The 25,380-nt window shown below is 41.0% G+C and overlaps 1 protein-coding gene across 1 annotated transcript; it reads right to left on the reverse strand.

Annotated features, from left to right (window-relative positions):
- Nucleotides 1–1,533: 1,533 nt before the first annotated feature.
- Nucleotides 1,534–24,928, reverse strand: LOC124132624. Its single transcript, XM_046496625.2, has 7 exons — nucleotides 24,193–24,928; nucleotides 23,414–23,601; nucleotides 17,744–17,834; nucleotides 17,050–17,252; nucleotides 10,163–10,242; nucleotides 4,468–4,678; nucleotides 1,534–2,537 (listed from the first exon to the last, which is right to left on the reverse strand). Exons 1-7 carry the CDS (start codon nucleotides 24,251–24,253, stop codon nucleotides 2,424–2,426), a joined length of 948 nt encoding a protein of 315 aa, XP_046352581.2. The 5' UTR covers nucleotides 24,254–24,928; the 3' UTR covers nucleotides 1,534–2,423.
- Between the last annotated feature and the right edge of the window lie 452 nt (nucleotides 24,929–25,380).

Below are 25,380 nucleotides of genomic sequence, written 5' to 3' on the forward strand. Positions count from 1 at the left end.
GTTTTTTTCTCTTTTCCAGTGAATGGTTTTCATGTTTACTAGGGGGCACGGGTGGCCCAGTCGTCTAAGGCGCCGCGATTCGCTGTGCAGAATTGTGTCACTTGGGCACGCCAGAAACCTATGATTGTGGGTTCGAATCCCGGTTCGCCCCGATTATGTTTCTAGGTTTGTCAGCACCATACCCGTGCTCGTGGGTTTCACCGAAGTGGTAAACGTCTGAGAGCTGCATCACTTCGGGCTTTCCTCCCACATTAAGCTGACACGCCGCGATATAACTGGAATAATGTTAAAAGCGGCATTAAACCCAACTCACTCACTCACTCATGTTTACTAAAACCTTCTAGCTCCTAATATCAGCGTTGTCTGTATAGGGTCAGGGGAGCTTAAAATGTAGATTGACGACGATTATCATCATCATTTGTGTTATTATTAAGGGTTTTATGTATTAGTAGTATTAGTAGTAAGTAGTAGTAATAATAGTAGAAGTAGTAGTAGTAGTAGTAGTAGTAGTAGTAGTAGTAGTAGTAGTAGTAGTAGTAGTGGTAGTAGTTACATAGTGAAATATAAAAAAGCAGCAAAGAGGGTTTGGGTGATCCTGGCACAGTCAGGCTGGTTAGGCTTATCACCAGCTCAGGGCCCTTGTCCCCTCTACACGCAGCCCAGACAGCGAATGGGACTTCTCCCAGGAAACCCACCCAGAACTTTTCGGAGAATGTGAAGACTCCTCAACACTGCAGCCTTCTGCATTACCCAGATTGTCAGAAGGGCTGTATTCCTGGTAGCAAACCCGGGTACTCTCCTGATGTCAGTCAACATATTGGGAGGTACCAAACCTAAGGCACCGAGAACAATTTGGAGTCGGACAACTTGGTACTTGGGATGCAAGAGTGACATTTCAAAAGCGAGGTCTGCATATTTGCCATGTTTTTCCTCAATCTTGTCAATCACTTTACTGTCAAAAGGGACCGAAAATTCAATGATATAAATGATTTCATTAGATTTATCAAAAAGGACAAGATAAGATTTGTTGGCTTGGATATGTCTGAGGCTGTATACGGGCCTATTCCAAAGGATTTTGTATTTATCATATTCCATGACGCCCTCTACATATTCCGGCTGGTACCATGGATGGACCTCTGTGTCAAAACCACATGCAAGGCGAAGACGATAATAAAATTATCGAGCCACCCCATCATGTCGCTTAAGATACTGTGTCTGTGCCAAAGCTGGGCATCCACTCACAATGTCTAGGACAGTCTCATTAAATTCATTACATAATCTACATTTCATATTCACATTTTAATGCAAAATTATACATTGACGGTTTCGAGTTGGAAGTGACTGGTCCTGATCATGCTCATGAGCAACAAACAGAAAGCCTTCTGTTTCACTTTTCAGGCCAGACGACTTCATCCAAGCGAAGGACTCTGCAGGATTGCTGATCTTCACAACACACTGCACATATACTCGATGCAGTGGTCGTTCAGAAAGCCTCTCCTTGAAAAACTGGGCCGATTTGATATGGCACTTCGCTTGGTTGACACTCATTTCTGTACCGTCCAGCAGTACAGAACCATCGACATAATCATCACCGACATTGAGATTATGTCCCACATCTTTGATTCGTTTTAGATAAAGCCCCTATCACATACTACCGATCGCGTTAAAGGGATACGACGGGCTCATTGCCGGATAGTACCTCGTTACATTACATCAAACCAGTCCCTGGCGAGTGCTTGACGTCCTTCCATCAGGGCCTTACACGTATCAGGACCCTTTCTTATGTACATCGATTGACGAGATACAACAGCATTGCAAATTTACTTAAGGTTTTTTGGTGTTTTTTGGTCTTTATGGTGTTGGTGTATTTTTGGTATGTTTTTTGTTGTGGTTTGTTTTATGTTGTTGTTGTTATTGTTTTTTGTTTGTTCCGTTTGTTTTTCTTAGGGGGTTGCTTTTCTTTGTGTGTTTTTTTTTGCGACAGAATATTTTCTTAGCGCTTCAAACCTCACATTTTTTGTTTGAGAGGATAAACCCTACAACGCGGGTATACCACAACACATTATGTTTTCAGAATTTCACGCCCAGCTTGTCCATTGAACGTTTATCTATTTTTGAAACACCTGAGGACAAATTATTGTGTTTATATTTTCCATACATTTTCAAAACACCTCCAGATATCCAGACATCACGACGAAAACAGGTTGGCTTTGTTACAATAATTGTTACCATGTAGTCCCTCCGGAATTTCAGCACTTCAGCATGTGTTAACTGATAGAATGAGCATGATTTTCGCCATGGTTAACAATTCTTCAGCCACATAACAATTTGTATCCATGTGGGAATCGAAAACGGATATTCGTCACGATGAGCCAAGGCTTTAACCACAAGGCTACCCCACACCTGTTCATGACGGTCGGCCGTTAATACGTCATCGCCATCTTGGTTGGTATTATTCCCTTGCCCAGTCGAACCACATTTGGCGACTTCCGAGGTGCATTATCTTTTAAAGAGAATTTCCTTTCGCCGAGTTTCATCTGTAACAAAACAGTTTAATGTTAAAATTGTTGAAAGGAAAAGTATATGAAGCATATACCGAATCAGAATAATGGATCGGGAAGGATGAACACAAGTTATATCCGAGTAAACCATGCATTCGTATGAGCAATCACATTGAAATCCGAGCATTTAATCCTATACATCTATCTGTAAAGATCTGGGGACACTCGAGTCAGATGAACTTTCTATTCATCTGATCAGCGTCGATGCTTCTATAATGTAAATTCCCGGTACCAGTGAGTGAGTTAAAATTTAACGTCGCATCGGGATTATTACAGCCATATCACGACGATCGGTAAAAGTGAACGAAGCCTTCAGACAACAATATCTGAGTTCTGGATCTCGAAAACGAATATACCAGAAGAAATTCGAATGCCAAACTCTAATGCCACGCTCTAAGAGTTGTGGGTATAAATAAATCCTTCATTTGTGAGCGTTATGGCATGCACCCTCGACACCCAAAATGGTTACTATGGACGATAAATTTGTGTTCCATTGACTTTCTTTTGCAGAGATCGAAAGTTTCGAATAAGGGCGGTAACGAAATGAAACCATATTACTTTAGAAACCCACGCATCCGCCATTTTGATTCGGCGGTCAACGGATCTGCCCTGGCATCGGAGTTACAGATGGAAGCTTATGAGGTCGGGTGGTCATGTTCGGTGACTTGGTTTATTGCGTACCAAGATGGCGTCGGGTGTTACTTATAAAATCAATCACTGGTCTTATGACTCGTAAATGACGTTTTCCAGCATTAAGCAAAGTTGTCTTTTGTCTCCGAGGGATTATATTTGGGGACGGCAGATCGCCTGGTGCGATCTCTTTGCGTATGGTGCAAAAGGGAGAATAAGATTTGCGTGAATTGTTTATTGTACATATATACAAAGTTGAAACAGATTGTCAGATTCTATATTTTTCTTCTCTGTACTAATTACGTTCCCTGTAAAGGTTCACCAAAAGGCTATCACATGCATTAATTACATTTCAAGACTGGAATGAAATTACGTCAAAATAAATATTAATATCGTCCAATTTGCGTATAAATAATGGCACAAAACATGTTTTTTTGTAATCTGAATTGTTTCTGAGAGCAAGGGTTGCTAAGCCTTCTTAAGTGAAGAAATCTTTCTTGCCCAGATATGCCTCCCTTAGGCGTGACAGAATCCTATGATCTTGAGTTCGAATCCTACATTCGTCCTGATTATGATTCCGGGTTTGTCAGTGCCATACCCATGCTCCTGGAAGTCGAAAACGGCTCAGACCTGCATCATTTCTGGATTTCATCCTACATAACATTAAACTGACAAGTCGTCATGTTACTGAAATACTGTTCCAAATGACGTTAAACGCGACCCACTCAGTCAACAGTCCTCAACGTCAAATGTTTCAAGTCGTGCCTAATCTTGTGCTAGAAATGTTGAAGACATTATTTTACACAGGTAATGACGCAGGACATAACTCTCAGCTGACTGCTTATTTACATGCCCTATGAAAATCCGGGTAGAAAGTAGGTCTTCAGCAACCCATGCTTGCCACAAGAGGCGACTATGCAAGTCGTAAGCGGCGACTAACGCGATCGGGGGTCAGGTTCGCTGACATGGCTGCATGTCATCGTATCCCAAATGTCTGGATTGATGCTCATGATGTCAGTTCATATAGTCGTAATTTAGTGAGTGCGGCGTTAAACAACAACAAACAAATGTTATGTATATAGTTATAAATAACAGAACCGGAGCCAACAAAGTAGTTATGTGGTTTTTTATCTGTTCCAGTTCCGCCTTTGTTACAGGTTAACCCTGTATGTCGTGTAATGAACACCTGATATTTCCATCCGAACACGATCATATGACTGACACTGAACAGCTGATATTTTGTACAGGGAAAATCGTATGGCGATCATATACTTACGATATATTGTCTGCTTTTTCGGTACACTTGTAAACAAAATTCCTCGTTTAACTTAAATGGGAAGTAGCCACCTTTAACGACATCGTGCTGCCATTGGTTGTTGACAAGGGCATTGAAAACAATTACATGGTGCTGTTTCCCGTGGAGGGCGTCGAATGTTGGCTTGATATGAAGCAGAACGTCCTTCCCTCTCATGAAATTGATGGAAAAGCTGAAATTGGAAATTTAAGAATCGTCATAAGATATCGGTTTCATTTCCATGCATTTACTGAATGATTGAGTGAGTTGGGTTTAACGCCGCTTGGAACAGGATTCCAGTTATATGGCGGCGTGTCAGCTTGATGTTTGGGGTCAAGCCCGAAGTTTACCACTTTGGGTGAGTGAGTGAGTTGGGTTTAACGCCGCTTTAACAGTATTCCAGTTATATCGCGAAAGCCCGAAGTGATGCAGGTTTCAGACGTTTACCACTTCGGTGAGACCCACGAGCACGGGTATGGTGCTGACAAACCTAGAAACATAATCTGGGCGAACCGGTATTCGAACCCACAATCATAGGTTTCTGGCGTGCCCAAGGGACGCAACTCTGCACAGCGAATCGCGGCACCTTAGACGACTGGGCCACCCGTGCCCCCTTTACCACTTTGGTGAAATCCACGAGTTATTATATGGTGCTGACAACATGATCGGGGCGAACCGGGTATCGGATGTGCTCAAGTGACGCAACGCTACACGGCGACTTGCGGCGCCTTCGAAACTGGTGCACAAACTGTATGTTGTAATTCAACGTGCAGACCTTCCTCAATAGATATAAAACAGACATAAAAATAAATACATTTGGAAACCTCATCGTTTTCACATGCAAGTAAATGGAACTCATCAATAAATGGAATTATTATAATAACATTGAAAATGAAATCTGTTACATTTAAAAAACGGGTTCTATTGTCCAGAATATGCCTGCTCATCTGCTTATGTGTAAGTGTCCAGAATATGCCTGCTCATCTGCTTATGTGTAAGTGTCCAGAATATGCCTGCTCATCTGTTTATGTGTAAATTATCTCAATTAAGTCAGCTTCTCATTCCTGTTGAAGACCAAATGATTCCATTGAAGATTTGTTGCCTCTTCTTCAGGAACCATCGGGACTGCACTAAGTAAGAACAAGACTATACTCTGTGTCGTTGAAAGAAATTAAACTACTCCAGCAACTTTAGCTGATAGGTGGATCTACAAACAGTAAGATCCCACAGTATCGACTAGAGAGTATAGACCTTGATATCGCTTTGAAACGTTTGACTAAACCAGAAACAAATTTCACTAAATCAGACAAATACCGCCATTTCTTGATTTTGAAATTTGAAAACAAGGGAATCGATGCTTTAAATTGAAGTAACATTCTCAGACAAAGATCAATTTAATTTTCCAAAACGAACACAATTTGATCCAGGTTGATCAATTATAGGAACGTGTTGGCAGCTCTTGGTTTAAATTCCACTACTTGTGGCAGCTAAGACTCATCATACTACTATCAACCTGCAGGTCATATAATCGCAGGTGACTTCTCTATTGTTGACAATAACAACCTTCGTCAGTTATCCAAATATGGACCAAAATACCGTGAGCAACCTCCTACCAATTAGGATCACAACTTTAAAATCATTATGGATGCTGTCGAAGAATATGCCAAAAAGAGAAGAGAAACCTGTTGAATGTCATTAGTAGAATGCACAAACGGTTAAAGAGGAAACGGAATTGGAATAAACCCATTCTGTCCCAGCCAGCTGTCGCCCAAAGTCTGACTGCTCTACATGAAAAGTTTTTACTTGTTCCCAATGACAGTGCCTCAAATAACCTATTATATGTAAGCATCACAACATTAATTGTTTGATCAATAAATTTAGTATAAATGACATATCAAATAATGCCACATATAAGGCCAGTATGTTAACTGAGGAAGAAATCTGCCCAAACCATAAATCAGTACTATCAACTTCCGACTTGACCCTAAAACCTGAAGACATGTCCATTCCCCTTTGTACTGGATTCCAAAACTCCATAAACATCCATACAAAGTGAGATATATTGCTGGGTCCAGCAAATGTACCACCAAATCCCTGTCTCAAAGACTGACCATAATCCTTAATACAATCAAGGAAGTTCCATTCGGTCAAAACATTTGATATTTTTCAAATTTGTACACCACTATCTTACATGACAAACTTAAGGGAAAACTTCATTCCTTGATCCATGTGGCTTTTGTTACAAGACGTGGTGTACACAGATACAGTTACGTATCTATATATACAGAGGTTCAGGACAATTTGTGATAAATGAAAGCAAATGCCATCTAAAGTATACTGAGAAAACAGTATTTGAACTGCTGGAGGTCCTCATTGATAACATCTACGTAAAATGTGGGGATAAAGACATTCAGGCAAGAAGTAGGCATCCCCATGGGTACCGACCCGTGGAGATTCCGGGGTAGAATAGGTCTTCAGCAACCCATGCTTGCCGTAAAAGGTGACTCTGCTTGTCGTAAGAGTCGACTAACGCGATCGGGTGGTCAGGCTCACTGACTTGGTTGATGCCTGTCATCGATCCCAATTGCGTGGATCGATGCTCATGATATTAATCACTGGATTGTCTGGTCCAGACTCGATTATTTACAAACCGCCGTCATATAGCTGGAATATTGCTGAGTGCGGCGTTAAACAACAAAGCAACCAACCAACCAATGGGTACCAATTGTACTGATCTGTTTCTTTAGGCATGTGAATCGAAATTTCTGTTCGGATTGGCAAAGTCAAACAAAACAAGGTAATTTTTGGCCATGAAGTTGAACCTAAAGCTTCTGTCATTTCGATGATCTGATATCGTTCAATTACAATCAAATAGCCAATTACTTTCCACTGATTTACCCACATGAACTAGAACTAAAGGAGACCAGTGAGATCGCCTCGTCTGTTTCATATACTGAACAACAAAAGTTCCTGTGACATTGAATAAGATTTAAGTTATGTTTTTTACCAAATCTGAAACAATTTCGGTTTGCAACAGATAGAAACTCCTGTAAGTGTTCAAATGGTGTAATTTGCCATACTGACTTCAGAAAATGCGTGACTTCATAGAAAACAATAGCGTGTGTGTCCACCTCTGGTTGCGATGCAAGCAGGACGAACATTCCATCTTCGTCTCATGGAATGGACTAGGTGTCGCACAAAGTCCTGTGGGATATCTGTCCATATCTGGTGGAGCATGTTTCGAAGTTCCTGGAGTGTCTGTGGAACACGTGGTTGACGTCGAAGGCGCCGATCCATCTCATCCCACATGTGCTCGATTGGTGAGAGATCAGGGGAGCGAGCCGGCCTGGGGAAGACATTCGCGTTGTTTTGTTGAAGAGAATCCTGAACATGTCGAGCAATATGAGTCCGGGCGTTGTCATGTTTAAAGGTAATGCCTGGGCCATGACGACGCAAAAAAAAGGTAGAACAACAGGGCCGATGATTTCGTCGCGGTAGCGCTGTCCATTGAGATTTCTCTCTACCACTATCAAACAGGTCCTCTGTCTTGCTGTAATCCCATACCATACCATAACACTGCCGCCCCCGAGCCGATCTTCTTTCATGACACAATGATAGACGTAACGTTCACCCTGACGTCGGTAGACTCGAATCCGTCCATCGCTGTGGCTGAGGTGAAAACGAGACTCGTCAGTGAATAGAACTTGTCCCCACTGCGTGGCCGTCCAGCGTAGACGATATCTGCACCACTGTGGACGTGCTTGACGGTGGTTTCCTGTCAAAATGGGACGTCTGGCGGGTCTTCTGGCGACAATCCCTGCACATCTGAGGCGACGACTCACAGTTTCGTCGAAGGCCAGGGATGCTAGCTTCTTGCAGTCACTGTTGCTGGCTGGAATTGATTTCGTAGGCGTGTTGTTCGAATCCAGTTGTCTTGTCGATTATTGGTTACGCGTGGCCTGCCACTCCGAGGATGGTCTCTGACTGCATTCGTCTGTTGCCAACGTTGCCATAAACACCAAATGGTGTTTCTGTGGATAATAAATTGTCTTGCACCATCACGTTGACTCGATCCTGCTTCAAGCATACCAATGGCTCGCAGACGCTCATTTTCGGACAGGCATGGCATTTTGTAATAATTTTGTTGTTTTTCTGATTGGTTGTCAGCAATATGCTAAACAATGCATATGGAATCCCGTTAACGCACATATTTTTATACCCAAACTTGGGTAGTGAATTGCATGGGGCTTGTATAAAAGTCAACTTCTGTAGCAGTTGCCTTTTTGTGACTTGATTCCATACATGTACTACAGTATTGAAAACCAAACTTTACTTGTTTGAAAAATACACTAAAATATTGATGTCACAGGAACTTTTGTTGTTGAGTATATTTATATCTATGCATAACGTTTCAGAGTGACAAGACACTCTCCACAAGACGGTATGATAAGAGGGATGACTTTCCCTTCATGTCGAGCAATATTCCAGCAGTTCGAGCCTTCGGTGTTTACATTTCGCAACTTTTGATATACAATCGAGCATGTTCTTTCTACCAAGATTTCAAAGAGCGTCATACGACTCTTGCTCAGAAGTTGTTTGATCAAGGTTACAACTTTCAAGGCCTCAGTAAAGCTTTCAAAAAGCTTTCCAAATTTGACGTATCAATGACAAAACTGATGTCAGATGCAATTTCCTATTTTGAATTGTAGCATATATTCCCATATCTTTTCTCTGGAACAATTGGCTTGTCTTTGCATGTGTTTGTGACGGGTGCCACCTCAGGGGCAGGATATGCTAACCTTTTCGCGAACACCTGGAATAATTACTATTTGAAAGTGATTCATAAACACATGCTCGTGATAAAGTTAGAATTGTACAATCGACTCTGCTTTATGCAGAGATTTCAATTGGATATGGAAAGGGTTTTGTCGCTATATTTATAGACATGGGTTTATGTTTTGCTATTTTTTCATTCCGTCAAGTAAAATAGTACGTGTTCAGCACAAACGAAATGCGCAAAAGCATAAATGACAAGCTTAAGCCAATAGGTTAAACGACGAGGTTTTGATTGTTTGTGTGTTTGTTTGTTTGTTGTTTAACGCCACACTTTGCAATATCACAGCTATGTGACGGCGGTTTGTAAATAATCGAGTCTGGACCACGCAATCCAGTGATTGACATCATGAGCATCGATCCACGCGATTGGGATCGATGACATGCATCAACCAAGTCAGCGAGCCTGACCACCCGATTCCGTTAGTTGCCTACACGACAAGCATAGTCTCATTTTACGGCAAGCATTCGTTGCTGAAGAACCTATTCTACCCCGGTTCTTCACGGGTCAAACGACGAGGTGAGCTTACGCTGAACACACGTCAACAAAGGCAACATATGGCAGCCTTCACATATTTAGCCCCCAAAATTTCAACCATTAAATATAAAGGGACCTTAAAAACTTAATATCCCTTAATTAATTTGCATTCTTCTCACCCTCGCGATGGCTTGGGTTTCATGTAAGCGTCAGAGATCTTCAGGCTTTCCTCCAACAACAAGCTCACGCGCCGTGATATAACTAAAATACTGTTCAAAGCGGCGTTAAGCCAAACTCACTCACTCACTCATTCACTCGCGGACTGTTGGTAAAACATAAGTTTATAACATCTCTCTTGCTACTTACACAGGGCTGTCTTCGGGGATAGCACAGAATTTAACTATCCTCTTTCCCCTCAGGTCCTTTGGTAGTACATAATCGTCTTCCTACAAACAATACGACATATTCATATCAGACTGCAGGAAGGAACGTGAGAGAGTCCATGGAGAGATATATGATTCACATCATAGGTAGCTACACATAAAGGGCCGCTACATATACGCAGCTACACATCATACACATACACATCATACACAGCTACACATCATACTCAGCTACACATCACACACAGCTACACATACACTGCTACACATACACAGCTACACATACACAGCTACACAACATATTCAGCTACACATCATACACAGCTACACATCATACACAGCTACTTATCATAAACAGCTACACATCATACACAGCTACACAAAATATTCAGCCACACATCATACACAGCTACATATCATACACAGCTACTAATCATACACAGCTACACACCATACTCAGCTACGCATCATACACAGCTACACATCATAAACAGCTACACATAGACTGTAACACATACACAGCTACACAACATATTCAGCTACACATCATACACAGCTACACATCATACACAGCTACTTATCATACACAGCTACACAAAATATTCAGCCACACATCATACACAGCTACACATCATACACAGCTACACACCATACTCAGCTACACATCATACACAGCTACACATCATGAACAGCTACACATAGACTGCAACACATACACAGCTACACAACATATTCAGCTACACATCATACACAGCTACATATTTTTCACTGCTACACACCATACACAGCTACACATACACACCTACGTATCATACACAGCTACACATACACAGCTACACATCATACACAGCTACACATCATACACGGCTACACAGCTACACATACACAGCTACACATCATACACAGCTACACATACACAGCTACACATCATATACAACTACACATCATACAGAGCTACACATCATACACAGCTACACATACACAGCTACTCATCATACACAGCTACACATCATACACAGCTACACATACACAGCTACACATCATACACAGCTACACTTCATACACAGCGACACATCATACACAGCGACACATCATACACAGTTACACATACACAGCTACACATCATACACAGCTACGCATACACAGCTACACATCATACACAGCTACACATCATACACAGCGACACATCATACACAGCGACACATCATACACAGTTACACATACACAGCTACACATCATACACAGCTACGCATACACAGCGACACATCATACACAGCTACACATCATACACAGCTACACTTCATACACAGCGACACATCATACACAGTTACACATAGACAGCAACATATCATACACAGCTACACATACACAGCTACACAACAAACACAGCTACACATACACATCATACACAGCTACACATCATACACATACACAGCTACACATCATACACAGCTACACATCTCCACATACACAGCTACACTTCATACAAAGCTACACATCTCCACATACACAGCTACACTTCATACAAAGCTACACATCATTCACAGCTACACATAGACAGCTACACATACACAGCTACACACGGATATCTACACATCATACACAGCTACACATCATACACAGCTACACATCATACACATACACAGCTACACATACACAGCTACACATCATACACAGCTACACACGGATATCTACACATCATACACAGCTACACATCATACACAGCTACACATCATACACAGCTACACATCATACACAGCTACACATCATACACAGCTACACATCATACACATACACAGCTACACATCATACACAGCTACACATCATACACAGCTACACATCATACACAGCTACACATCATACACAGCTACACATACACAGCTACACATCATACACATACACAGCTACACATCATACACAGCTACACATCATACACAGCTACACATCATACACAGCTACACATCATACACATACACAGCTACACATCATACACAGCTACACATCTCCACATACACAGCTACACTTCATACAAAGCTACACATCATACACAGCTACACATCATAAATAGCTACACATCATACACAGCTACACATACACAGCTACACATACACAGCTACACAAACACAGCTACACATCATAAACAGCTACACATCATACACAGCAACGCATCATACACAGCAACGCATCATACACAGCTACACATCATACACAGCTACACATCATACACAGCTTCGCATACACAGCTACACATACACAGCTACACATTATACACAGCTACACATCATACACAACTACACATACACAGCTACACATTATACACAGCTACACAGCTACACATCATACACAGCTACACATACACAGCTACATATCATACACAGCTACACATACACAGCTACACATACACAGCTACACATACACAGCAACACATACACAGCTACACATACACAGCTACACATCATACACAGCTACACATACACAGCTACACATTATACACAGCTACACAGCTACACATCATACACAGCTACACATACACAGCTACATATCATACACAGCTACACATACACAGCTACACATACACAGCTACACATACACAGCTACACATACACAGCAACACATACACAGCTACACATACACAGCTACACATCATACACAGCTACACATCATACGCAGCTACACATCATACACAGCTACACATCATACACAGCTACGCATCATACACAGCTACACATCATACACAGCTACGCATCATACACAGCTACACATCATACACAGCTACACATCATACACAGCTACACATACACAGCTACACATACACAGCTACACATTATACACAGTTACACATCCTACACAGCTACACATCATACACAGCTACACATACACAGCTACATATCATACACAGCTACACATACACAGCTACACATACACAGCTACACATAGACAGCTACACATACACAGTTACACATACACAGCTACACATACACAGCTACACATACACAGCTACACAAACACAGCTACAAATACAGCTACACATCATAAACAGCTACATATCATACACAGCAACGCATCATACACAGCTACACATCATACACAGCTACACATCATACACAGCTACGCATCATACACAGCTACACATTATACGCAGCTACACATCATACACAGCTACGCATACACAGCTACACATACACAGCTACACATACACAGCTACACATTATACACAGCTACACATCATACACAGCTACACATACACACCTACGTATCATACACAGCTACACATACACAGCTACACATCATACACAGCTACACATCATACACGGCTACACAGCTACACATACACAGCTACACATCATACACAGCTACACATACACAGCTACACATCATATACAACTACACATCATACAGAGCTACACATCATACACAGCTACACATACACAGCTACTCATCATACACAGCTACACATCATACACAGCTACACATACACAGCTACACATCATACACAGCTACACTTCATACACAGCGACACATCATACACAGCGACACATCATACACAGTTACACATACACAGCTACACATCATACACAGCTACGCATACACAGCGACACATCATACACAGCTACACATCATACACAGCGACACATCATACACAGCGACACATCATACACAGTTACACATACACAGCTACACATCATACACAGCTACGCATACACAGCGACACATCATACACAGCTACACATCATACACAGCTACACTTCATACACAGCGACACATCATACACAGTTACACATAGACAGCAACATATCATACACAGCTACACATACACAGCTACACAACAAACACAGCTACACATACACATCATACACAGCTACACATCATACACATACACAGCTACACATCATACACAGCTAAACATCTCCACATACACAGCTACACTTCATACAAAGCTACACATCTCCACATACACAGCTACACTTCATACAAAGCTACACATCATTCACAGCTACACATAGACAGCTACACATACACAGCTACACACGGATATCTACACATCATACACAGCTACACATCATACACAGCTACACATCATACACATACACAGCTACACATACACAGCTACACATCATACACAGCTACACACGGATATCTACACATCATACACAGCTACACATCATACACAGCTACACATCATACACAGCTACACATCATACACAGCTACACATCATACACATACACAGCTACACATCATACACAGCTACACATCATACACAGCTACACATCATACACAGCTACACATACACAGCTACACATCATACACATACACAGCTACACATCATACACAGCTACACATCATACACAGCTACACATCATACACATACACAGCTACACATCATACACAGCTACACATCTCCACATACACAGCTACACTTCATACAAAGCTACACATCATACACAGCTACACATCATAAATAGCTACACATCATACACAGCTACACATACACAGCTACACATACACAGCTACACAAACACAGCTACACATCATAAACAGCTACACATCATACACAGCAACGCATCATACACAGCAACGCATCATACACAGCTACACATCATACACAGCTACACATCATACACAGCTTCGCATACACAGCTACACATACACAGCTACACATTATACACAGCTACACATCATACACAACTACACATACACAGCTACACATTATACACAGCTACACAGCTACACATCATACACAGCTACACATACACAGCTACATATCATACACAGCTACACATACACAGCTACACATACACAGCTACACATACACAGCTACACATACACAGCAACACATACACAGCTACACATACACAGCTACACATCATACACAGCTACACATACACAGCTACACATTATACACAGCTACACAGCTACACATCATACACAGCTACACATACACAGCTACATATCATACACAGCTACACATACACAGCTACACATACACAGCTACACATACACAGCTACACATACACAGCAACACATACACAGCTACACATACACAGCTACACATCATACACAGCTACACATCATACGCAGCTACACATCATACACAGCTACACATCATACACAGCTACGCATCATACACAGCTACACATCATACACAGCTACGCATCATACACAGCTACACATCATACACAGCTACACATCATACACAGCTACACATACACAGCTACACATACACAGCTACACATTATACACAGTTACACATCCTACACAGCTACACATCATACACAGCTACACATACACAGCTACATATCATACACAGCTACACATACACAGCTACACATAGACAGCTACACATACACAGTTACACATACACAGCTACACATACACAGCTACACATACACAGCTACACAAACACAGCTACAAATACAGCTACACATCATAAACAGCTACATATCATACACAGCAACGCATCATACACAGCTACACATCATACACAGCTACACATCATACACAGCTACGCATCATACACAGCTACACATTATACGCAGCTACACATCATACACAGCTACGCATACACAGCTACACATACACAGCTACACATACACAGCTACACATTATACACAGCTACACATCATACACAGCTACATATCATACACAACTACACATACACAGCTACACATACACAGCTACACATTATACACAGCTACACAGCTACACATCATACACAGCTACACATACACAGCTACATATCATACACAGCTACACATCATACACAGCTACACATACACAGCTACACATCATACACAACTACACATACACAGCTACACATACACAGCTACACATTATACACAGCTACACATCATACACAGCTACATATCATACACAACTACACATACACAGCTACACATTATACACAGCTACACAGCTACACATCATACACAGCTACACATACACAGCTACATATCATACACAGCTACATATCATACACAGCTACACATACACAGCTACACATACACAACTACACATACACAGCTACACATACACAGCTACACATTATACACAGCTACACAGCTAAACATCATACACAGCTACACATACACAGCTACATATCATACACAGCTACACATACACAGCTACACATAGACAGCTACACATACAGTTAGTTACACATACACAGCTACACATCATCCACAGCTACACATCATACACAGCTACACATCATTCACAGCTACACATAGACAGCTACACATACACAGCTACACACGGATATCTACACATCATACACAGCTACACATACACAGCTACACATAGACAGCTACACATACAGTTACACATACACAGCTACACATCATACACAGCTACACATCATACACAGCTACACATCATACACAGCTACATATACACAGCTACACATACACAGTTACACATCATACACAGCTACACATACACAGCTACACATTATACACAGCTACACATCATACACAGCTACACATCATACACAGCTACACATACACAACTACATATCATACACAGCTACACATACACAGCTACACATACACAGCTACACATAGACAGCTACACATACACAGTTACACATACACAGCTACACATACACAGCTACACACCATTCACAGCTACGCATCATACACAGCTACACTTCATACACAGCTACACATACACAGCTAAAGATCATACACAGCTACACACACAGGTACACAGCTACACCCACAACTACACATACACAGCTACACATACACAGCTGCACATCAAACGCATCTGCACAGAATATACGCTTTTACTTTTCACACCATGCGCCGACAAACGCAATACTATTTTGGTATCTTCCAACACATTGTAAATAATCGTGAAAAAAAACTTACACATAGTATATGGGCAGTGCTTGTGCAGGCTCGTTGAGGTTTGGGCCAGGGATTACCGGCACTGCACGTGACAGTAAAAGATGTCTCTCTGAAGGATTTGAAGTGTTTCCAACAGCTGTATAGAGCCACCACTTCAGTTGGCAGAAGGGTCAATCGTACATCAGCGTTAGCTATTTCAGGTGGGTCCAAACAAGCAGCACATCCTGTGACAGATGGATCAGGTTGGACAGTAAATTAAAACCACTTTTGAATAAAGTACCAACCATTGTATATTCTGGGGGGTGTTCTGATATGGGGGTGCTTAACTTCTTATCTTCAGCAACAAATCCCAGGGTACCTTCCCCGAAATGTCTTTCAGTCTGTATCAATGCCACTATAGTGATCCGAGGTAAAATTGGTCTTCAGCAACCCATGCTGCCGTAAAAAGCGACTATGCTTGTCGTAAGAGGCGACTAACGGGATCGGGTGGTCAGGCTCGCTAACTTGGTTGATGCATGTCATCGTATCCCAATTGCGTGGATCGATGCTCATGATGTCAATCACTGGATTGTCTGGTCCAGACTCGATTATTTACAGACCGCCGTCATAAAGCTGGAATATTGCTGAGATCGTCGTTAAACAACAAAATAAAACAAACAAAAAACATTATATTATCCATACGTCAATTCCATTCAATTTATAAAGAGCTGTATACCCAGTTTAAGAAGGCAGACTTTCCGCTGTGCATGTGTTACGATGGGCGACTGGAACTTGTCGTGGCAATTGTTGTTGTTGTGTCCATTTTCCTGCAAGTTTGAATGATATTCCAATTATTTAGGAGCAGGTTGCGGATGATTAATACCTGCAAACGAGGCCTGTCTAATTTGCTCGGAAAAGCAAATATTTTGTTTTAAATAAACCTGCTTCTAATTTGCATCTGTTGCTGTACTTGCCTAGGACAAGGTACAATAAACATCGTATGAGAGATCAGAGTCTATGGTGCTTTAAATGCGTGGACACTGATCGGAAAAAAATGCAAAGGGCCCCTGCAACAAGTCAGAATTCAGCTCAAGAATTACGTGATTGTGAACGCGTTTATATTTTGTGACTTTTTGTGACATCTTTACATTAGAATGCCAAGATGTCAGACATCAGTGAACTAGCACACGAATTAGCTGGAACTCATCATTTTGTCTGATATGCCCTCAATAGATGATTTGAAAGATTTAATCGCATCAGCTGAGGATGCTGCTGTAAAATCTCTCAAGGAAAACATGAAACGAGACATAAAAGAAGCTATTCTTTCGGAGTTAAATTTTGACAAACTGTTATTTCTCAGCTACAGACTGAAAACGACAATCTTAAAGTCTCAGTGAAAGTTCAGCAAGTACAAATTGATGACCAGACATCAAAGTTTGATTCATTATAAAATCAAACAACTGCAGCCTACATGGTCTAACCAAAATTAACACTACTCTTAAAAAACAATATTAAGGTGTTTAACATGCCAGAGGCAGAGGGAAAAGACTTATTTGGCAAATCAAAGGCCGATATCACAGTGAGGAAGGAAGATATGTCTGTCATACACAGAATTGACCACATAAATAAGACAATCAGTATTGGTCAAGTTTACATCAACCGAAACAAAATCAAAAGTCATAAAAGCTAGGAAACAGATAAGAGATATATCCACAATGCGATCAGCTGATGACGTCACAAAGGACTTAAGAACCATGTCGACATCGACATAGCTTGTGTTTGAATGGAAGCGTCTACGGACAAACAAGAAAGGGTGAACGGTACAAGTTCTACCCCTATGATGGCATATTCATCATTGGCCATGGTTGAATAACAAACTTATATACCCTTTCATGGACAAACCCTTCTGTGACCTGTGCAGAAAGTCAAGGGTAGTGTTTGTTAAGTCGGTCAACGTTGTTGTTGCTTGAAAGTTGTTTATTTCAAAACAGGGTTAAGTCTATCCATCAACCGTCAGGAGTTATTTACATTAAAACATACCTTGAACTAGTACAAACATGGAAAGGGGGGACAAATACTTGGAACAGTGACAATGCTTTGTGATAACTTTGTTGTCGTCACAAGTTTCACATATATTTTTAGTTTTACTTAGTCGGCGTTACGCTCAACAAGGATGATAAGACTTTCACTCCATGAAGTCGCTTTGTTGTTGTTATTACCACGAGTATTATTTGTTTCATCATGTTTTTACCATGTGCTCTGGACCAATCACGACCACAGCTGGACAGTTATATTACTGCTGCTTCATTGACATTTGGACTTTGCCTGAACTATTATCTCTCTTCACATTGTCAGGGTCCAGTTTAATTTCTGTCGGGACACTCCCTCATGAGTAGCACCCCTAAACTCTTTTTTTTATTTTTAATCTGCACGCGGTCTCCAAGCTGAACGCCATGACATATTTAACTTTGTTCGTTAAAAAAGCTTCCTTTGTCTTCTTGCAGGAAACGGGGCGGTCGGGTAGCCTAGTGGTTAAAGCGTTCGCTCGTCACGCCGAAGACCTGGGTTCTATTCCCGACATGGGTACAATGTGTGAAGCCCATTTCTGGTGTCCCCCGCCGTGATATTGCTGGAATATTGCTAAAAGCGGCGTAAAACCATACTCACTCACTCACTCACTCACTCTTGCAGGAAACTCATAGTAGTTTACAAAATGAAAATACATGGGCAGCTGAATGGGGATATAGTGGCCATTTCTCTCATGGTAGTTTGTTTGTTTGTTGTTTAACGCCGCACTGGAATGGAACTGACGTATGGATAATAAAATGGTGTTTTTATTTTATTTTGTTGTTTAACGACGATATCAGCAATATTCCAGCTATATGACGGCTGTCTGTAAATAATCGAGTCCGGACCAGTCAATCCAGTGATTGACATCATGAGCATCGATCCACGCAATTGGGATCGATGGCATGCATCAACCAAGTTAGCGAGCCTGTCCACCCGATCCCGTTAGTCGCCTGTTACGGCAAGCATAGTCGCCTTGTACGATAAGCATGGTCGCCTCTTACGGCAAGCATCTCATGGCAGTACACATAGTGCAGAAGTAATGGTCCTCATGTAAAATTATTTTGAATATCAAATTTATGAAATAATTGTCGACGACCATAGTCGCTTTAAAATTTCAGATATTACCACTGAGGATTATCGATTCTCGATTTTAGACATATACGGTCCCAACAACTCACTAATTTCTTCCAAGACCTTGTATTTGAATAAAAACAACTTCCGGGTTCAGTTATATGGGGAGCAGGTTGGAATGTTGTTCAAGATCACTTAAAAGATACACATAATTGTAAAGGTAGAAATAACCCTCTAGCACATACCAAAAGTAGGAAAATCAAAGTGAAACTAGACTTGGAGAATATTTAATCCAGCAAACGAGAAATAAACATGGCGAAAAAACAACTCTATCATACAAAGTAGATTGGACTATGTTCGTGTCTCTGAAGGTGTTGTCACTTGTTAAATCTGCATGTAAAGGAATAAGTTATAGATCAGACCACTTATTTGTTTCCCTTGAATTGACATTAAATCCTATTGAACAAAGACCGGGTTATTGGAAATTAAGTTTCTCATTGTAACCATCTCCCCGAGGCAAGAGAATTAACTGACTTTAAAAGTCCAGTTTCCACCCTTGCCGAGCTAAGCTGGAATTCTTTGGCTCGATCGTGGCGCCACCAGTGGCTATTGCGAGTTATGTCCCTTCTAAGCCTCTCCTATGGACCAATCAGATTGCACCTCTCGTATCACTTGCATTTGCTTCAAACAAAATGGCGGCGCCCAGCAAAGACGATCTGATCGATAATCAAGATCTATATTGTGATAAAACGGGCCTTACATCGCAAAGCGCATCAAATCACGTGAGCACCTTAATTAAAAATATGAAAAGATTTGGAAAATATCTGTTGACAACAAGTTTGCGGTGCACATGCTATGCAAATCCTGCAATCGACCGAAATCTGCATGACACTTTACGAACCGGATTTCGATTTCGTTGCGCGATTCTGATTGGACTATGCATAAACTCGTTAATCCAGCCAAAATGTAACGCCATAATACCAGCCTGGTTCGGCAAGGGTGGAAACTGGACTTTTTAGTCATTTAACTCTCTTGCCTCGGAAAGATGTATTGTAACATGAGTTAAGATACATTACTTTCGCGAAAAACACGATTAAAAGTACACTTGATGAATACCACGTATCGTGTCTCATAAACTTGATGAAGCATCATCCCACTGCAACAATTTATATACTAGTCATAACGATGACAATTGGGAAAATTTCTCAATACCCTTCACAAACATAGAAGTGAAACTGGAGCAAGATAAACGAGATCACTGTGAAGGTGACATTTCTCTCAATGAATGTGCACAAACATTGCATAGATGAAAAATGAAAAACATCCAGGCCCAGATGGCTTTTCAGCCGAATTTTATATAATTTCTTCTGGAGAGATATTGGTATTGTGGTATGGGTATCAATTATATTTACATATGCAGTCGGCAACCTATCCAATTTCCAAAGACATTATTACCTGTATCCACAAAGAAGGTCGCGATCGACGTTTCTTGAAAAATTGGCGTCCAATAAATCTACTCAATGTAGACTATAAAATAGCATCTGGGGCAATGTCTTGGGAAAACATGTCTTGCCAGAAATAATTAGCGAGACACAAACTGGCTTACTTAAGGGTCGTTTTATTGGGGAAAATACACGGACATTTTACGACATTTTGAATCATTGTGAAATACATGAAATACAAGGCTGACTTGTTACTGTAGATTTTGAAAAGGCTTTTGATAGTAGTTGAGTGGGATTTTATATATGAAACTAAAGAGGCTTTCAACATTGGTCCAACTTCCAATACTGGGTCAAACCTTTCCAGAAAAATAGATGCAGCGCAACAATTAACACGAGACATATTTCGAACTATTTGATACTCGATCCATTGTCCCAAGATACATTTATCATATGTGCTGAGCTACTTTCAATTTCAATTAAAAATAACATAAAAGGTATTGATATAAAGGAGTAGAATACTTAATACTCCAATATGCAGATGATTCAAACTTTACTTAAAGAGATCAGAAAAAGAGAATTGATAAGTATACTAAGAAAGATTTGCTATTGCTTCGGATTTGAAAATCAATTGTGACTAGAGTATGGCTATTTGAATTAGTTCTAATAAGAATTCAAATGAACCCATATTCCTTTGCGCTGGTCAAAAGAACATTTTAAACTTCTAGGCATTATGTTCTCGAAATCTACAAGGTAAGATTTCTATAAGTTTCGAAATACAGATGAGAAAAGCAAGGAAAATATGTTCCTCTTGGCAAAAAAAGACAATTAACCCTACGGGGTAAAATAACAATCATAAAACCCCAAATTATGCCCCCTTTTACTCATCTTTTGTTCAGCCCGACTAACGGAGGCGACTAACGGGATCGGTTAGTCAGGCTCGCTGACTTGGTTGATGCATGTCATCGTATCCCAATTGTGTGGATCGATGCTCATTATGCCAATCACGAGATAGTCTAGTCCAGACTCGATTATTTACAGACAGCCGTCATGTAGCTGGAATATTGCTGAGTGAGGCGTTAAACAACAAATTAACAAAACAAACATTGGGACGATAAGTCATTTCATGAAGGCTATACCAGTCAGTAGGAAGTTCACTTTGTATGTTATACAACTAATTGAAATTACCATACACAAATAACGGTTCATCTGAGATTCGCAAGATGGAACTGCATTAGTTGATATTCTAACGACTGTCCAAGAGGGCCTAATCTCATTTGCAAAATGAACTTCAAGGACGTAAGTAAAAGCTGTGATAAATGGTGGAAAGATGCTCGTGATGTTTTGTTTATTAGTGATGCTCTGAACCTGCTCTGAACGCCATCCCCTGCGGTTCACACAGACCTTTCTTCTGTTTTAGCAATAACATAACCCATGACATTAAATAGTGTATCATTATTTCATCGAGGTACGATAACAATGCTATCAGTCAAGTAACAAAGCCGACCTCCCGACCACTGTTTCAGACGGACGCTTATGACACACATCGGGTTTTGGGGATCTATTCTGACCCGGATTGCATATTAATAAATTCTCTGCCAAACAAACAGGAAATCATAGTTGTGTTGTGACCCTCCGGTTTACAGCGGCTTTTTAGGCCTAGTAACATTTTCATAACTCAATTAAGCTTTTCGGTCAAATCAAATATAGTGTATACTTTCTTTTAGCCAATGTCTGACACGGTCTGAAAATGAGCAAATGTACCAGTAGAGTTCTACCATTTTGGCCTGTGAAATATATTTGACGTGTATTATACGTGTACTCACTCTTTCCATTTGCATCCACGTCAGAGAACCCGATGTTCTCTGTACCGCCCGTCTTTTTCCCATCCAGTACCTCTCACATGACATCTCTGCAGCGTCATACGCTACAGCCAGACAAGCTGAATTTACAGCGCACCCCTTCTTACAGGCCTCTATGCCAACCTGAGCAATGACCTGAGATACCGCTTCACCTGCAACAGATGTGTAAGCTCCTGTCATATACAGGTTACATGTCGCGGTATGTACTTGCAAAATGGACCGCATCCGTCGTCTCGTGGATAAGAACGTTTACACGTTTAGTTTCATTCCTTAAGACGTTAAAAGAATGTATTTTTTGTACCCTGCCTGGCGCTTGGCATGAATGGGATTAAACAAGGACTGGTCGGCTCGAAGTCAGTATACTGTGTCTGAGTGGGGTATTCATGTAAAAAAGCGGCAGTGGGCTACTACCATAAAACCGGTATCACACACACACACACACACACACACACACACACACACACACGCGCGCACGCACGCACACACACTCGCACGCACATTCACACACACCAACTCGCACACGCACGCACGCACGCACACACACATACACGCACGCAGACATACACACACATACGCACACACACACGTGGATGCATGTCGCCATGTAAGTGCAATAATCTTGAACGCGATGTTAAACCGTTCAACGTTAAACTTCCATCTCAGCAACTATCCCAATGTTACAAAATAAATGACAGTATTCTGGACGTAATAATGCAAGAGATAATTGAAATATTGATGCAAACCTTCAACTGCCTTGAAATTCAGGATTAGTAAAATGTACACCGCTACATGCACCTGGTCCATGCTTGTCAGGGTGGAAGGAAACGCTATCTGGAACCACAATGAAACATCCACTTGTCCTGGAATCTCAATGTGATTTGAATGGTTGTCGTACGAGGTTACTTAATTATTTAAGGAATATTCAATAATTGTTTTTCTTGGATCGTTCATCACGTTGACATTTTGGTCAGAAGTTAACCCTTAATATTACACGTCTTACCACACACACACACTATTTAGCAAATCATGTGATATTTGAACCACGGACATAATTATCCAGTTATTTAGGTCCGTGTTGGAACTTCGAAACAGACTCACTTTTAAATGTTGGCCAAAACACTGACAGTGTCATGAAGAATCAACTCAAATGACTGCCCATGATCTTTCTTGACCAATAACATTTTGAAACATTACCTTACGCTGAACGATAAAACAAGGGAGAAGGACAAAGTAGGTTACACCATACAAATACATTTGGGTGCCTGGTTTCTCCAAGCCACATGCTGTTACCATTCGCTAAAGCAGCTTTTCTGACGAAATGGTCATGTGCGGGTGAAAAATCAATTCAACATGGTTTCAAGCAAGCCGTCATGTATAAGCCTTATGGGAAGGCAGTGAATTCTGGCATGGAATTCTAAAGCGACAGGGTATAAGTCCCTGCCAGCAACGTGTTTCAAAGGAGACTTCAATATTTCAAGTCATCAGCCGCTCAAAGTGTGATACGCAAAAGGCAGACAATTGGAAATAAATATAGAATACTAAACGAGCTCCCGTGTAATACCAATTTTATGAAACTCGTGAATAGTTGTGGTATCTGACTCGCTTTCGCTCGTCAGATACCACAACTATTCACGAGTTTCATAAAATCGGTTTTACACGGGAGCGAGTTTAGTATTTTATTTATTACTTGCCATTTATAACGTTTTTAGAATTATACTGTTGAGTGTGAATAGGCTTACACCTACACGATCCACGGCATAATCCAACTGAGTTTATCACAGTAATACTTCAGTAATACTTCAAATACGTCAAAAGTTGAAACGTTTGAATTTAATACCATCCAACGGTCCACCTTTAGAATTCAGGCGTCCGTTCCACAAAATTATCGTAGCGTTAAGGTTATCGCAACTCATATATATAATACTTTAACT

Source organism: Haliotis rufescens, unplaced genomic scaffold (assembly GCF_023055435.1).
Source record: "Haliotis rufescens isolate VD_foot unplaced genomic scaffold, xgHalRufe1.0.p SCAF_11, whole genome shotgun sequence".
NCBI lineage: Eukaryota > Metazoa > Mollusca > Gastropoda > Lepetellida > Haliotidae > Haliotis > Haliotis rufescens.